At 36.9% G+C, this 17,199-nt stretch overlaps 1 protein-coding gene across 5 annotated transcripts in view; it reads left to right on the top strand.

The window, feature by feature from the left end:
* The window catches only part of zbbx (zinc finger, B-box domain containing), a 52,934-nt gene extending 36,412 nt beyond the window's left edge, over nucleotides 1-16,522 (top strand). For 3 of the 5 annotated variants that reach the window (XM_008425336.3, XM_008425337.3, XM_008425335.3), the window contains exons 15-19: nucleotides 2,633-2,801; nucleotides 7,065-7,211; nucleotides 13,562-13,717; nucleotides 13,816-13,888; nucleotides 16,306-16,522. In XM_008425336.3, coding sequence (XP_008423558.2) covers nucleotides 2,633-2,801; nucleotides 7,065-7,211; nucleotides 13,562-13,717; nucleotides 13,816-13,888; nucleotides 16,306-16,384 — 624 coding nt within the window. In that variant the 3' untranslated portion in view covers nucleotides 16,385-16,522. Of the gene's footprint in view, nucleotides 1-2,632; nucleotides 2,802-7,064; nucleotides 7,212-10,294; nucleotides 10,375-13,561; nucleotides 13,718-13,815; nucleotides 13,889-16,305 lie in introns of those variants that run through there. The other 2 variants (XR_014090548.1, XM_008425339.3) reach the window with 2 other exon arrangements.
* Nucleotides 16,523-17,199: the final 677 nt, after the last annotated feature.

The following is a 17,199-nucleotide window of genomic DNA, read 5'->3' as shown; positions in this document are numbered from 1 at the left end:
ACGAAAAGTAGAAAGTTATGTATGTTTAGTATTTCAAAGAGAAATGAAAAAAAAAAAATCACACGAATAAATAACATAATTACAAAATAACAAATTAAGGCAGAAGAATCTAAGTTCACTCTAAAACTTATTAAACAGAAAGTTATGAATATGTATGTTACCAGTGTCACTGTGGTGCACTATATTTTTTTGTTTTTTTACAATCAAATGTCTCAGTAAATGGAAACTTTAGAGTGTAGGCATGTGCCTGTGTCTTGGGCATTTTTGGTTAAAACATGTTTGTTGTTCATCTAGTGAAATTACTCACAGTGGGTAAAGCATGTAGAAATTTTGTTACAGTAAGAGTAGTGATACTTTATAGAAATGCCACTCAAAAAAACATAAAAAGTATGATGCGTAAGCTACTCCTAAAGCTATGTTTTTTCCAAAATGTTATTCAAGTAAGTGTAGATATTTACTACCCACCTCTGGAATCGACAGGAGGAATGCTCTGTTTTTATCAGGACTAGGAGTTAGATCAACATCAGCTCCCATCCTGTAAAGCGTTAGTGATTGCCACAGTCGCATATGACTTCTACCAATTGTACGTGACTTGCATCGGTTTCAATCTCAAAAAATCCAAACTGGAAGCAAAATTGTTTTAGAAATCTGTGAAATTAGCTGACCATCAAAGCCAAGCAGTCAGTACAGACCATTTCTTTCTATACACACATTTCTAAACACATGCCACAGTGTTAAATGTTATCACTGTTATTATGAATTTCTTACCTCTTTGCTTTGTGACCTCGTTGCTGCTATTGTTGTAAGCTACAGTTATCATCCTCTGGTATCAAGGGCTAATTGACGAGCCGGTCCATTATGCACTTAATGCATAAAGCATAATTTGCAAAATGCTCTAAAAAAATGTGGTGCTGTTTGTCAGCAGCAGTTGTTAAAGGTGAAACTGTAAAAGTAACATACAACAGTGAAATGCGAATAAGCCTTGGTAATATTCACAGCACAATTCAGAATTAAGGCGGCAGTGCTTTTGCCAAATCCAGTATGACACAAATTGGTATTGACACACTGTGATGCAGAATGAAAAGTTTTGTGGCCTTTATTAGAAAACGATGGTAAACTGAGTAGAAAGAGAAAGGAAAGGCATGCAATGGCTTAGGTCACTTGCTGTTGGAGTTGTGTTTTTAAGAATGTCATTGGTTTCGTTTGTTGTGATTAGTTGACGTCATGGGTATAAATGCGACTTAAATATTCGTATCCTTTTGTCACAGAAGATATAAGTTTTAGACGTTTATAATGTTTGATATATTCACTGACTAAAGTAAAGGAACTTCAGTGACACATAGCTAACTAGTTAGTTTTTATAGCTGCTACCCTTTTCTATTAGACAATGTAATTAGACTACATAATTTATCTATAACTTAGAGATATATAATGCTGTGGTATTAAAAGTGAAATTCATTGATAAAAGAAAGCAGAAGCAGAGTGGATTAAAAGAAGACCTATCTGAATGGTCTCAAATGAGTAATCTAACATTTAATGACATGAATCCCTCGTACCGTGGCAAAGGAATGAAAAGAAAAAAAAGAGGAGCAGCCAACGCTTTATTAAAAAGCTTGAATAAAATGATGTTCATGATTGTAAAGATGGTGGTTATCTGGACTCTCTGGACCTAAATCAAACTGCTCCTGGAATGATTAGATAGTATTTTCTTTTTCTAATTTTCTCTCTCTTTGCACAAGACTTTTTCTGCTCTCTTTTCCTGTTAATTCCTTTTACTCTCACTCCCCTTCATGTCTCTTTATCAATCTTTTTGTTCATTTTTTTTAGGTTTCTTCTTCCATTTCTGCATTTTTTTTTCTTACGTTTACACTGTATATAAGGCAGCTAGTCATTATTAGAACATATCCTGCATTAAGAAATATCATTCCTTCCAGGTTGTTCAGTATCACTGTTTGGTCTCTTGCCATTTCATTGTTTATCTTTTAGCCTGACTTCCTCCTTTCTTTCCTCATCCCTGCTCCTTTCTTGCTCTGAGCATTGCTATTCCCACTTGCCTTTCTCCCTACATTCTCCCAGCCCATCTGCAGTGTCATGCAAGGCTAGCATGCTAATGTATCAGATCTAATCTTAACTAAACAGAGCTTGCTCACTTTACTCCTATCTCACAGGAGGACACTTGCATGGGAGGAACGGCAAACACACCACACAATTGTGAGATGTTCTTGCCAGCTCCAGGGGTTAATTAAAAATCAATTCATCAAGTGGAAACAAAGGAAACGGGGAGAGCGGGGAATAATCTTCATTAAAAGACTTTGTCTTATTAATATGTATTTACATGCTCGACATTGAAAATATACAAATTCACAGTTACTTGGGTTCATAAAAGTTACAATGATGGTAGATTTTACTTTAGCCCATACTCTGCTGGTTTATGTGCTATATTTTCATGTTTTGTTTCATTATTGTTGTGTCATCCAGCTCCAATATATATTTTTACTTTTTTGTTTTTTTGTCTCGTCTTGCTCTCCTTCTTTGTGTGCCATCTCCCTTTCTCATTCTAACATGAAATGTTTGAATCTATTTCTGTCCCTCATTCTCCTCTGTCTTCCCATCTGTTTTCATATCCCCTTAGGTGATGCAAAACCAGACTGCTGGGTTTGGATCAGAGCAGTTCTGTGATCTGGATGGGTCTTTGCCTTTAGGTTTGGACACGGATACCGGTCACCCAGACTCACCAGAGCAGACACACTGTGACAGACTTCACACATGCCAATTTTCAGTGCGTGCCTCAGACCCAACAGGTTGGTTAAAAAGGGGAAAGTGTTTTGATATGCATAAGGGTTGTTTTTGAATATTAATGCATCACTTTCAGAGGGTTTCATCAATCTGGATCATGTTTTTTTTTTGTGAGCTGCATCAGGAAGTGTCACTGCTGTTTTTGTACTTCAGGAGATTAGATTGTAAAGATTACCTCCGTGTCCAACTTTTGCTTGAAGATACTTTCCAATTTGCAAGCATTATTCATATCACAAAGGCCTCATAATGGGGTTTTCAACAAATATGTAAAATTTGTGGAGCTTACAAGAGAGATGAAAATGAGTTTTAAACCCAAAGGAGTTCTGGCTGCTTGGCGAAACAAGAGCGATGGGTGGGGGAGCAACAGACAATTTACTTCTTGCTGGTCCAAAGGGAGGTTTTCTCAGATGTGCTTTTTATTATGTATGTGAATGTGTGTATGCCAATGCTTCTGAGTCAGTGTGCTTTTTTTTTTTTTTTTACCCGTGTTTAGTTCTTCAGTTCTTGGTGAAACAGGCACACACAGACCTAGACATAGGTCCTGTGGTTTAACCATCACTTCTGTCCCCCCATTTACACTGAATATCTGCATTCTATCAAAACAACTCATATATATGACACATCTTCTCACTCTTGTTTCTCTTTTAGTTGGGAAGTAGATAATAATAATAATGCTGTTATTAATTTGGATCAAAAACAATCTATAAATAATTTTTTTCTAGGCACAGTTTATCTATTCATCGTCTTGTTTTTTCTTTTCTTTTTAGTTTTTTTAAATCCATAGCAAAAAAGCTTGTGCTAACAAAATTGCTAAAACACAACTGTTACGTCTTGGTCATCTAGTCTGTTAGCCATTAAGACAAACAAACAAACAAACATCTATTTTGCATTCTTACAATTGATTTCTTATCTCTTCATCTTCTTTTTCTAGATTATTCTGTTGAATGCTAAAGTGGAACTTTTAGATAGATATTTTGGTGACATTCTGTTGCATTTGTGAGCCGTGGACAAAATCTGTTTTGCAAGGTTATCATGACCTCTGATAACCTTTTAGTCCACTTGAACTAAAATGCACAAAGGTATTGCCTTTGTGCATTTTAGTTCAAGTGGACATTTTTTACCATGCTTAATAAATATCCTGCGGGTATTTATTGGATTTTGCATTCATGGCATTGCACTATGTAAACAGACAGACTGACAAACAACCTGAGAAGAGTGTGTCTAGACATTTAAAGCTGTAGCAGTGCTCTAGTCTTGTTTTTGGAAGTGGATATACTTTGACCTTCACCCCTTATTCTCAAATTGCAACAGATACTTCTATCATATATTTGCAGTCGCACATCACACATTAAAAATATGGTCTCGAGACCAGGACTGCTCTAATGTACTGCAACACTAGGAGTTTGTTCTGTGGGTTGCCGAATCAAACCCCTACTCCGTCTGTCTCAGTCGTTGTGTCCTCAGCCAACACACTTCACGTGCCTTTCCTTCTGGTGGTGTACGGCAGTCTCGCTTCTGTCTGAACATAGTGAGTTTGGAGTCCTTCAGATAACACACTCTACCATTGGCCAGTTATATTAACTTGACGGTCAATGGTCAAACTAATATAACTGACCAATATACAAGTCTCACTTTTGGAATTTAATTTTCTCATATATTGGGAAGAGCCTATGTTTATTAATTCCTCAATGTAATTTTACTTAATTTAACCTCAGTTTATTTTTTCTCTTCTGGTGTTTCTTTTTAGAGTCCAATTTGGTTTTATCTACATAGCAGGTAATTTTGCAGCTGGATCATTGTTTATTTGTTTGGTAAACCTTGCTTTGCCTCATTAAGGCCAGACTTCTTGTATTAGTGATATATTGTTTGGACAATGGTGGCAACAGGGGTCAGAGTTTGTCCCCCAGTCAGTTGGTTGCCGCTCCATTTGCCTCCATCGGTGGAGGGCCTGGTGGAGCCGGTCCATGACAGCCTCGCCTCTGTCAATGTACCCCAGGGCAGCTATGGCTACCATCTGGTAGCTTGCCACCATCAGTACATGAATGGTAAATGACTGAAAGTAGTGTGAAGCGCTTTGGGGTCCTCTGGACTTCATAAAGTGCTATACAATTTCAGGCCATTTACCATGTATTTAACATTTAGTTATATTCAGAAAGTCACTCACTCCTTAAAAATTACGTTTAGTCGATTTGTGCGTAGCATGACACCTGAACGTATTACATGAGGACTGAATCACACGTAATAATTTATCCAGCCAAATGGTTTTGTATTAAATGTTTCCTCTTTTGTATGAATCTGTCAATTTAAAAAATATATTTAAATATGTTTGTATTATTTTAATTCTGAGACTGAAATAGATGTTTGTTTGCTTGTTTGGGCGAATTCCCTTGTCCAGAAATGACGAATGACAACTTAGTTGTATGAAATAAATAAGTATTTTTTTAAGAAGACTTTCTATAGGGGAACTGCTACCCTTCTTGCACAGTGCAGCCAACTACTGATCAAATCTTATACTGTCTCTGCCACCATTGTTAAAGCTCCAAAGATAATGGAACAGAAAAGTAACAGGAGAGCAGTATCACCCTGACAACACTTTACGAGTCTTTATAGCCCTCCATCTGTTTTCTTTATTTCTTTTTATTTACTGAGATTTAACACATCTCATGTCTCCACCTCTACCTTTTCTACATTCCTTCTTCCTTTGTGCTCTGGGCTGTCATTGGTTTGGACACAACGTTGTCAGTATGCAGTTTCTTGTTGCATCTGGATCAAGTAAACAAGAACTAGAGGGAGACAGAAACATAGCACAGAAAAAAATAAAGGAAATAGAAGTAAGTAAAAATATCTATAAGACCATATACACTTTCTTCACATTAAAATATGCTAAATACTAAAACATGAGATGAAAAAATTGCCAGCAAGGTATGTACAGGTACAGAAAAACTGCTAGATGTACAAAAAAAAAAACCCTTAGCTGACCAGAAATGACTGTCTTCTTATATTTTGCTGATTTAGACTAGTTAGAAGCTTCTCGGTGCAGTCAATAACATTAATTAATTGGCTGACCACTGGAGAGAAAGAAGGAAAAGCAGTAATTGCTTTGCAGCTATCGTGATTGGCTGAAAAGTCTTGTTGAGCATTACTGCCTTGGTCCTAATACTGCTGAATGCTGAAATATAATAAACAAATAACTAAATTCACCTGAATGTTTCTATGTAATTATTGACAATATCCTGATCTATTATAGTAAAACTGGAAACTATTGGTGCATAGAAAAGATGCTGTGCGGGCTTTGATAATTGACGTTTGTTACTCCTGTTTGTTGTTTTTAGTTGGTCGATGCTCTGTCAGCCTGAATGAGTGCCTAATATTGTAGAAATCATAGGGGAGCTTTGCTTCTTTTAGTGGTTCAACTACTTTACCCTAAAGCCTTGTTTTATTGATTTGTTGTCAACCCCAGCAAGTAACTATACTGCAATTATCATATTGACTGATAAAGGAAACCTTAAATATTATGATCTGAAAACATAACCTTTTCGTTAAAATTATTTTGTTTTAACTTTGGGATAATTAGTATCCCCAAAGCATTGCGAGACTCACTCCTGGGCTTTTATTAATTTTTTTTATATGCCATTTATGTGTTGTTGTTGACTTTTTCAGCTGTATGGCAAAGTAAAGGCATTGCTAATAATATTCTGAAATGCAACTAAAACAAAACATACCATAAACTTGTCAGATATTTGTCATTTAATTATTTTTAATCTTGTCAAAGCTATAGCAATCAAAATGAGTATATCTCATTACAGAAACAGGTGGACCAATGCCTCAGATTTGATACATTTTACTATAAAACCTGACTATAAAAGAGATTGTAGTAAGTTCGGTAGACTGTATCTGAGGAGAAAAAATGCTAACTGAGGTTGTAGATTTGTGTAGATGAAGATGTTTATGCTTGTTAAAGATAAAGGTATAAACATTAACCATATGACTTAAAAGTGGCAAAAAAAACCTGTTACAGTTGTAAGTTCTTAACAATAAGTTTGATTATATTAATCATCAAAAAGGTGAATGCATGTTACACAACAAGAACTAAAAGATCTAAATGTTATGTTATTCAAAGCTGCATATTTCAGTCTGAATAATTAACATTGAGTCTTTCGAGATATTTGTTAGCTGATCTGTCATTTGCATTATAAGGTTCATATTTGTCTTGGTCGGATTTGTCTTTGCCTCTTTCTTACTTTTTCTCTTCATTTTTGTAACTTCAGTGCATCGTTCACACAGCAGCCTTGGACGTCACTCTGAGGAATACCTGCTTGGTGAAGTGATGAAGGACAGATATGCAGAGCCAACGGGAATTCAAATTCATTCAACCCAGAGAGAAGAAATGTCAGCAAATGAACTCAGAACATCTGGTAAACATCTGCACACATTCTTCTAACACTCTTCTGTGTATTTTCATGCGTGTCCTTGAACAGTTTAAGGAAGCTGGGTGCCACCTGTTACTGCTCTGTGTTCCTTTACACCAAATTCAATTTTGTACACAATTAATCCACCAGATTCCTCTTATAGCCAAATGTTCATGACAGTAACCATGGAAATTTTTTAAACAGATTATACCTTATCACTGTCGGACACAAAATGGCACACATGCCATGGTTATGCTGCAAGTACTGCTTGAAAACATATGCATGTCTGGGCATTAATCCAACAAAGTATTTTATCACGTGCGAATCAGGTCTGTCCTTATTAAACACTGATATATTCTATCCAGCTGTATGAAACTACTGTGGCTCTAAAAAGTGACTGAATATACCGTCTTTTTTTTTCTAAAGTGCCTTGAGATTATATTTGTTGCAAATCGGAGCTACGTGAAGATACTGAATGTAACAGAAAAATTGACAAAATTTTTGTTGAATACAAAAGCTGCAATAGTTAAGCTGCATAATGGGCTCAACACGTGGCAGGTGATGTTCCTCTCTTCTCCCTTCATTTTCTGTGCGATAAGGTGAAAAGTGCTTGCTTTCCTCCAGCTAAGCGACCCATGAAATTGGTGCATGTACAATTTTGAGCTCATACATGTAGATGTGCACATGGACCATATATGCAAGCTAACAACACGACACAAGCAAGTTGAAAAATGTTCAACTTTTGTTGCCGTCACGTCCCGCATTGGATTCACCTGTGGGGGCTTTCGCTGCCATATGCCGCTCCTTATGTGTTGAGCCCACACGTGTGCAGATATTTAAAGATTTGCTTTTTTAAAGTATCTTCTGATATATACAGTTATCTTGAGACCGCACTTATCATCAATTATACTGAATCTGATTAACCTGAAATAAAATTAAACTTTCTTATCAGTTTCCCTGACACTGCTCATTTTCACTCTTAAGTTGACGTCATAGTTTGCAGAGGCAAGCACAAATTAAAAAGTGATAGTTTTTAATTGATCAAGAAATCAGGTAGCAAAAATTCAACATTGTTGTTTAAATGCAATCAGCAACAATCTGAGAAAATGTAAGACAAAAGGGACTAAAACTGAATTTTTCCTAAATTGATCAGTTATGAAATTTGACCTGATTAGATAAACTTGAAGGACAGATGGCTGCTCTCCCTGCTGTCAGACTCCTACCAAAGATGACTAAAACCTGAAAAAAAGTCAAAACGTGCTTGAACAAACAATACACACTTGTTCATACTGTGTTATTGCACCTTTTCAATTTCTATTTTTACTCCATTATCACATTTCAGCTAAACTGTGCAGGATAATTATACATTTTTAAATTGTCATTCTCTAATTTTTATATTTCAAAACACTGACATTTTAACAGGGAAGTTTCTTTGATTGATTCAGATTTTACAGGTTTGTTGTCGTTAAATACTTTGTATTATATTCTAACAGTTGGAAATAAACGTCATAAATTTCAACGGATGTATTTTAAAATCTCTATAATCTTTCTACCTGCAAAATAATTTGAGTGATGATAAAATTGCATATTTCCTACAAGGTAACCATAGTCATGTTCTAGAAGAATCGTTTCGAGTCGGCGAGGCTTCCCTTAGAAAGCCTCCATTCTGTGCTTCTAATTTAGGCTTAATAGAGAAGTGAATTCAGCTGCTGTACTCTCATTAACATTTCACTGAGCTAATGATAAAATCATTTCAATAAAGCCAGTAGGTTATTGAAAGAGCTAACGTATGGTGTGAAAGAGGTTTTTGTGATTTAGTTCATTAAATTTTTTAATTTTAACTTTGCAATTGACTGCATTCTCTTTGATCACTGTTTATAGTTAATATTAAAACAGAAAGAGAAAAACTACTAAAAAACAGGATTTCTTTCAGTTTCAATTATATTCTACACAACAGTCATCAAGAGTTAATCCCCATACACCAGTGCAGATTTACTGGCCAAAAAAACCTTAGGAGCAAAATTCATCAAATTGCTTCTCTTCACTCTTATGTTTTCAGTCTTTTGTCAATAAACTTAATATGTATAAAATCACCCAAGCTAGATATATCAGAATACTTTGCCATTATGTTGGATCTGTCAAACACTCAATGTTATTTGATAAAATTGTCAATTTAACAGAAGCCCTTAACATGTTTTTCAAGATCCTTCATTTACTCTAACAAAACTAAGCATAGGTATACAGTGACTAAGTGCAATGTTTTTTGTTTTTTTTTTAATATATAGAAGACTCACACAAAAAACATCTCTACTAATAATCACGTGTGCCATGAATGATTGTTTTAAACATTTCTTGAAACTATTTTCAATTGGGGAACTCGTAGATGTTTGTAGTTTTTGTTTTACCATTTTTTGAGTCTCTTATTTTTTTGAGTGTAGTTGACACCGATGTTATACTAAACTGTAGGTTTATGACCAAAACAAAAGATTGCATTAGAATATGACTCAAAGGTATAGATATGTAGAACTATACTGTTAGGAGGGTATAATTATTGCATTGACTTTATTTGCCAAGGATGTTTTCAGTACAAAATAAACTTGGTTCAGACTTGCACTACCTTGCAATATTCACAGAAAGTCTGTCATATTGCAAATATGACTTGTTAAAAAGGTCAGATTTGTAGATTGCGTGACTTTTAGATCTTTCCCTTCACTAATGTTATCTAACAAACTTCTAAGGTTAGAGGTTAAATTGCATACAGCTTGACATTTTTTGTACTAATTAGGTGATTTCTGAATGCAAGTGGTTCCACTGGATTTTATTTCATGGGTGGTTAAATAAGTGCTGAAGGCAAATGCAATGCAGCTTCTCTCTCCACTTAAAAAGTATCCACTATTTTGAGGTTATTTATCAAACCGAATCCAAATAAAATTCATTCTAGTTTGTGGGTGTGACACTCTTATCAGCAGCAGGAAACTGAACATTTATTCTAAATTGAAATGAATTTAGTCCAGAAGTATCTTATGTTCAGACGTGTTTTCAGCTCTTCATTTTGTGCATCTTTCCTCCCGTGCCATTTACTCTGACAGTGCAGGCGGCAGTGATGCTTTAAGTGGAGGTTCTAAGGCAGCCTGAAGACGGGAACAACAGCAGAGAGGGAGGAGAGAAGGTGGGGTGAGGAGACAATGGAAGATTGAAAGAGTGAAATCTTTAACACGAGAGCTGAAACTGGTTAGACAGCAAGCAGCATGAGGAATCAGTGTGCTACAGACATACACATGCTCAGCCACACCATCATAGCTTCTCAGTGGGGGCCTCAATGTAATTTACAGTGAGCAGGTGGGGATGGATGTTCAATCTGATTCAATTTGATGTGGCTCGCAGTGGAGTGGGATGAGACACCACTCATTCCACTAACTGTTGTGATCATTTTTGTATCTCTCACTCTTTCTTTGTAGCCAGAGCTACATTCCTTTTACCTTTGCCTTTCTTCCACTACGCCTCCCCTTATCTCTGTCTAACACTCACTCCTTCTGTAGGTATTTTCAAAGAATTCCTTTTGCCACATTCTTACGTTCGTCATTGCATCCGTCAATCAACGGCACATCTTCCAAAACAAGAGCTGAGACTCTTGAGTGATCAGAAAAAACACTATTTGCAAATCATACCAGATCTTCTCTTAAAGGAAAGCTCTCTCAACAGCTATAGTATAAGTTGTTAATAAGGCATTTTTGGAACATATGCACTCTTTTTTTCCATCCAATCATTTAGAAAAAAATCTGTTTTTACCTATTCCTACTGCATGATTTCAAGCCGCTGCAGTTTTGCTCCTTTGAACTTGCTATGCATGAGTAGATACTATTACTCATCGTTGTAGATCATTAAATATAATATCTGTTGTTTATTCCTTCATTGATATGGACCACAAAAACTCCCATGCCCACGTGCTCAAGAAAAAAAAGGTAAAGACTACGTTTTGACTCTTTGAAGAACCTTGACTTAATCCCACAGGGAAATTAAATATTAGTCTAGGTTCTTCAAAGAGTTGTTGTAGATGCTGATGGCTTAGGGCAGAAAGATTTCCTGCAGCAGTGTGTATTACAGCAGTTCTGAAGAAGCCTCTGACTAAAAACTCTGTTGTTGCAGTGTAGTCTCATAAAGAGGATGCTCAGGATTGTTCATAATTTTCTTGATTTTCTGAAGATTTCTTCGTTGCATTGTCATCTCCAAAGGTTCCAGAGTCATTCCTATAACAGAACCAGCCTTCTTTCCCAGATTGTTTAGCCTTTTTAAGTCCCTGGCTTTGCTTCTACCCCCAGCAGATAATGGCAGAAAATATTACACTCTCCACAACAGACTTATAGAAGATATCCAGCATCTTGCGGTTTACACTCTGTCCGTCCTTGTAAACTGCTTCGCTGTTGTATTTCCTGTTCAGCCTAGATGAACACCAAGGTTTTTCTCAACCACTTTCACTACACTTTCTCTCCTCCATAAAAATCATTGCTGTATTTTAGATAATTTAAAGTTATCCCAATCTTCAGTAATGGGGAAGAAATCTCCAGTAAACAACATGGAGTCAAAAACAAACAGTATTCTGGCACAAGAGAGTTTTGGATTCTAGTATATGGGAAAAGTTGTGGTGTGTGTGTGGGGGGAGGGAACTAACATAAGAGCGGAGGGTGGGGATATTTTCAGGAAAATACTAATACAGGAGTATGGCGGAAAAGGGGGTAAAAAACAAACAAAAAATGGTTGTTTCCCGGTCAAAACGGGAGACTTGACAGGTCTGCTCCTGTGAGAGAGGTTTGACTGGCAGTCCGGCCCACCAGGTCATGTCTGCACAGTTGCAGTTAACAATAGTGACCCCTACTGCTTCCACCTCAGCAACATTTTTGCTATATTTAGCGCCATTTCAGACAAAAATAATTGGTATCAACCAAAATCTGAACAGGCAGGTCAGGCTTTTTTAAAGGTAATCGACCAACAGGCAGAAAAATGCAGTTGGCGCACCCATTGCTTTCCACCTGTGTCTTCTGGAGTTTTTCACAAAGTACATCAGGCTGAGTTGCATTAAATGTGTTGGAGAAATCAAACGGCATGAACCTCTCAGTGCTGCCTTGTTTGTCCAGAGATGTTTTTCTTTAATGATAAACTAGAGCTCTCAACCCAAGAGAATTTGAATTAGTAGGGAAGCATTGGTCACTATCCAGGAGTAAATTAAGATTTTACTGTACATGTACTTAACTTTTTCAAAGATTCAAAATCATTAACCACAAAGCTGTAAATATTTATAATGTTTCAGTTGTCAGCATGTTGACCAGGAAGACTAACAAATGCTCTGTCATAACCAAAACACTACCATCCCTTTTACAAACACAATGACTGGTTCAGCCAGGAAAAAGCAAGCTGAAAAGTGAAGGAATGCAACAGATAAAATCCGATTTCATACAGTTTAGAAGGTGAGTGTTGTTCTTGCAGCATGTGTGCATCTGCCACCATCCTGTGTGGTTTTTTCGTGAGGCAGTGAATGACTAAAATCAGTGTAGTAAATGGGGTAATCAGATTTCTTTCAATTTAGTTTTAATTGAGAAGCCCGCAGCCACCTGATGCCAGTGATTAAGACTGATCCAGTGCATTAACTTATTATGGTGAACAAGCGGTTTCCTTGAAAATATTAAGTAGCTGTCCTTTATTGGGAAATAATAGATGCTCTGCAGCCAGTCAGAGCTGAGTGTTAAATATTTTTGCTGCCTTTTCTGAGTAAAATAGGCTTTGAACAAACTAACCAAGTACATTTTATAGCCATATCATTTTATTGTTGTGTGTACTGTCTGTGTGTATTATTGTTAGCTGTTTTATTTATTTATTTTTTTTCAGTTGAAATATTTGAGTGTGACATTTGTGCTAGTCATGTGGACCAGAACTCTCAAGTTTAAATTAAATGAAGTAAGAAACATCGCGAGGTGATACAGGTTTTCATTTCTGCCTTCCAATACTTAAAAATGTCCAGATTCTTTTCATATTTCGGCTGGATTTTGTCTTATAGATTGTGAAATTATAAATACAAGTTGATAATGGGTGACTAATTAGCAAACTATTGTGTTGGTTATCTCATGACACTATAGAGGAAAAGAAGTAGGTGCAGTTCAATCAAAATAAAAAAACGAATCATTTTAATTGAAACATCCGTTTTCTATCTCAAACTTAAAGACGCAATGTTTTTTTTTTTTTTTTTGACATTTCATGAATTTATTTTTAAATAAAGGTTTCATCATTATGTCAAACTCATCATGCTTTCTTCTTTCCCTCACCTCTTCTTCCCACCTGTTTGTCTTTAAAATTTGCTCTGGCAGGTTGTCAACTTTCTCAAGCTCCACAAGTGGTTATGGAGATCTGCAGTGTGGACCAGACTGGCTGTGAGGACCCCGACATGGACACCGACATGACCGCACGAATGCTGCACATTATGGAGCAGGAGCTACAACTTCTGGCAAATACACAGTGCATGCGTAAAAAAATCTATAAATAAATAAATGCCAGCATGCTACCTTATTACGAAACTGACTTGTAAAAATTCAGTGATCTTTAATATCTGTTTTTTAAAAAGCTGTCCAAGGTTTCAGTTTGGAGTCAGAAGACAGTGGAGGGGAAAACGAAGATGAGAGTCAACATTTGAAATGGTGCATAAATTCAGCTGGTTATTTTTACTGCATAAGCAGCATATGCATCCCTGTGTCCTTGTTTTTACAATCATTATGTGTATCAGCATGTGACAGTGCAGAGAGATTTCTCATCACAACATTATGCTTCCTTAACCTCAACCATTCTGATTCCTGAAAGAACCAAACCACATTGACTGAAAATTATCTGACATTGATTACTAGTGAATATCAGTGTGTTATGTTTAAACACTGATCGAAACATGATTGAAACCTCAAAATCAGTTTTGCAACCCTGAAGCATTCCTATTTTTCTGGAATGCTTTACTTTAGCCAAATTCAAACACAGCACTAAAATCCTTGTCACAATCTTAGTCATGAACTGTAACAATTGATGAAAAAATTGTTTCATCCTAAAAAGATAAATGAACATTTAAGAAGGTATGTGTTTAAATCTGAAAAGGAAAGTTTTTGTCTCTGCCCTGACCATTTGTGGCTAAACATGTATCTGTATTTTTGCTTTTCCAACCTTAAATCTTTCCACTCTTCCTGGTTCTCCCTCCTTGTGGTGCTTGTCAGTCTCTCTCTGTCTGATATATGAAATGTGTAATGGATCATTAGCCAGTACAACGACTTTAGCTCTGACATCCTGTTAGGTACTAAGTCCTAATGTGCTGTTCAGTGTTTATATGTGTGAAAATGGAGTGAGAGAGTGTGTGTGTCAGCATGTTTCCTTGTATTTTTAAAATAATTTTAAGGGTCTATGCCCTTTAGATACTTCAGTATAGAGAGGGTATTTTCTGCTCAAGAAGCCTGGCACTGAAAGGACTCTAAGTTTATTCCACTCATAGATTAGAAGTGAACAGAGTAATTCATGTTTTATGAAATCAGTGGTGTTGCTTGATCAGCAATGTATCTTCTCCAGTCTGTTTTCAGGCTCTTTGGCAACTGGTTGAGGACGTTTCCACTACTTTCATTACAGTGTTTGTTTTTTAATCAGACGTTTCCCACAGCCTGCCAGTATGTCACTGCAGACACACTGCTTTGTTTTCTGGCAGGAAAATCCTAAATGCCAGAAATTCTTGTATGTACCATTGGATTCAAAGAGATTGCTGTGCAACCAATAAAACACACAAAAACAGGTGTCTCCTAATTGCAGGTTTACATGTTGCATGTGTGACTGCATTGGTAATTGATCTATCCTGTTACAGGGGATAAACATTAGCAGAAAAACAGCGCTGTAGTTGCTGAGGTGTACTCAACCAAATAATTTGCTGCCTAGCAAAACTATATGTTTAGGGCATCCTCACTTATTCAGGTGGCCACTTTGTCAACTCTTAGTCATGCTTTCTCTCCTCCATAAAAAACCAGCTGTATTTTAGATCATTTAATGCTATCCCAATCTTCAGTAATGGGGAAGAGATCTCCAGTGAACAACATGGAGTCAAAAACAAACGGTATTCTGGCTCAGGAGAGGTCGCTGTAACCATTGAATTTGTACAAGCAAAGTGGATCAAATCTTTGAAAAGCTCAGGGTAGAAATGTATTAACAAAGCAAAAGTTTTATTATGCGAAAATCAACATACTTGTACAAATTCTTGAGACATGTAGCACTCTGTCGTAAAAGGCATTTGAGTAAGGGGGTTGCTGCAAGTGGTGTACTTAACTAACTTCATCTCTTACGCACCACCACTGCTGCCTCACATCTACAGAGGAGCTCTTTAAGTGACAGTATTATCAGTGTGTGGGTGGGGTGGATGACATTGATGTGCCTGCTGTTTTTTTTTTTTTTAGAACTTCCAAATTATACTTGGCTGCATGAACACAGTCAAAGATGCTTTCCCAAATCTTTTAACATGTACAGAGACCAAAGTTCAATTCTTGTCCCTGTTCTGTTTCAGATACATTCAGTGCTTTCTTACTCACAAAATTTATTTTTTCTCCCATTTCCTATTTAACCCTTTTCAAACTTTTCGTCAAACCAAATGCTTGTGATCATTTAATAGTTTCCCAATTGCTAAAATGTCTGCAAATTTGTCTGATGATGACTAAGGAGTCTACTGGTTTCAAATGTGACTTAATGCTCTCTTATGGCACCACATAAGCTACACCTCCAGCTGGTACACCCTATTTTGACCTTTACATCATATTCTAATGTTATTCTCTCAGGGTTGCCTTGATTCTTTCATGCATGTTTGAGAAATCCTTGAATCTGCCATGGCAACCATTCAGTTGTCCAAAACTGAAGGTAGCATGGTTACATGATTGTTCCATAAAATGTCACAATGTGCCAGGAAATTCATATTACTGCCCCTTCAAGATTAATTCCTGGAATATTTAGAACATTTGCATCACATGCATTTACTGATTATAGGCCACAATGTGAGTATTGTATGTGTTTAACATTCAACCTTTAATTTGTGGGTTTGGTCTTTTAGGGACGGCCCCAGCAGGGAACAACACCGAGAGGAGAACACTACAGAGAGAGACCGACAAAGTGTCCTCTTACTGCCATGAGTCACGTACTGACAGAGACAAGCGAATGAAATTCACAATTGGTTTAAATTGTGTTCATGTGTTGTGCAAATGCATTTTACCCACATTTTTATAAATGTGGCAGTTATAATAAATGCTGTTTTGATTTGCCTTCTTTCATCTGTGACTCTTGTTCCTGTGCACCATGTTTAAATTAGTCATATGGGAGGGCTGTGCCGTACTGTGAGATGCATGCCTGTGGAAGGATTAACTGAAGAAATAAAACAATTTGACATGCAGGGGACGGCAATGGGACAGGAGGTGACGTGAAGACAAATGGTGTCTTTTCCTTTATTCTCAGCAAGAGGCTGCCTGGAACCCTTTGCGTGTGTGTTTATCAGAACGCGTGTGTGTTTGAGACATGAGTTAAAGGACAGACATTGAGGGACAGTTGCTGTTGGTGCCAGTTTTCTTTTTTCCTACAGGGGTTAGGAAGAACATTTCTTTTCTCTGTCACCATTTTGTTCTTTAATAAGGTTAAGGTGGCACTAGATTAGGTCAGGCTGTCTACACATACACGTGCATGCACTGAGTAAGCTCCTGTAGGTGATAAATTATGTTTGCGAGGGAAGGAAAAGGAAACTGTGCCAGTGGTTGCTGCTCCTGCCATCTCTCTGTACGCTTCTGCAGGAGTGGAGGAAGATAAACACCAGGCACGGAAACAGGTTTGTCGTCTCTGAGGCGAATGTGCAGATGCTCTAGTGCTGTGTTGCTAGCGTGTATGTTTCTCACTTCTGTTGTTTTCCATTATTCCCTGCAGCCAGTCCTAATCTATCATGGCCGCCACTGTCCTCTGC

Source organism: Poecilia reticulata, chromosome 13, assembly GCF_904066995.2.
Source record: "Poecilia reticulata chromosome 13, P_reticulata-male-v2, whole genome shotgun sequence".
Taxonomy (NCBI): domain Eukaryota; kingdom Metazoa; phylum Chordata; class Actinopteri; order Cyprinodontiformes; family Poeciliidae; genus Poecilia; species Poecilia reticulata.
The sequence above is the reverse complement of the archived record's forward strand: the minus strand, read 5'-3'. Positions and strand labels throughout refer to the sequence as shown.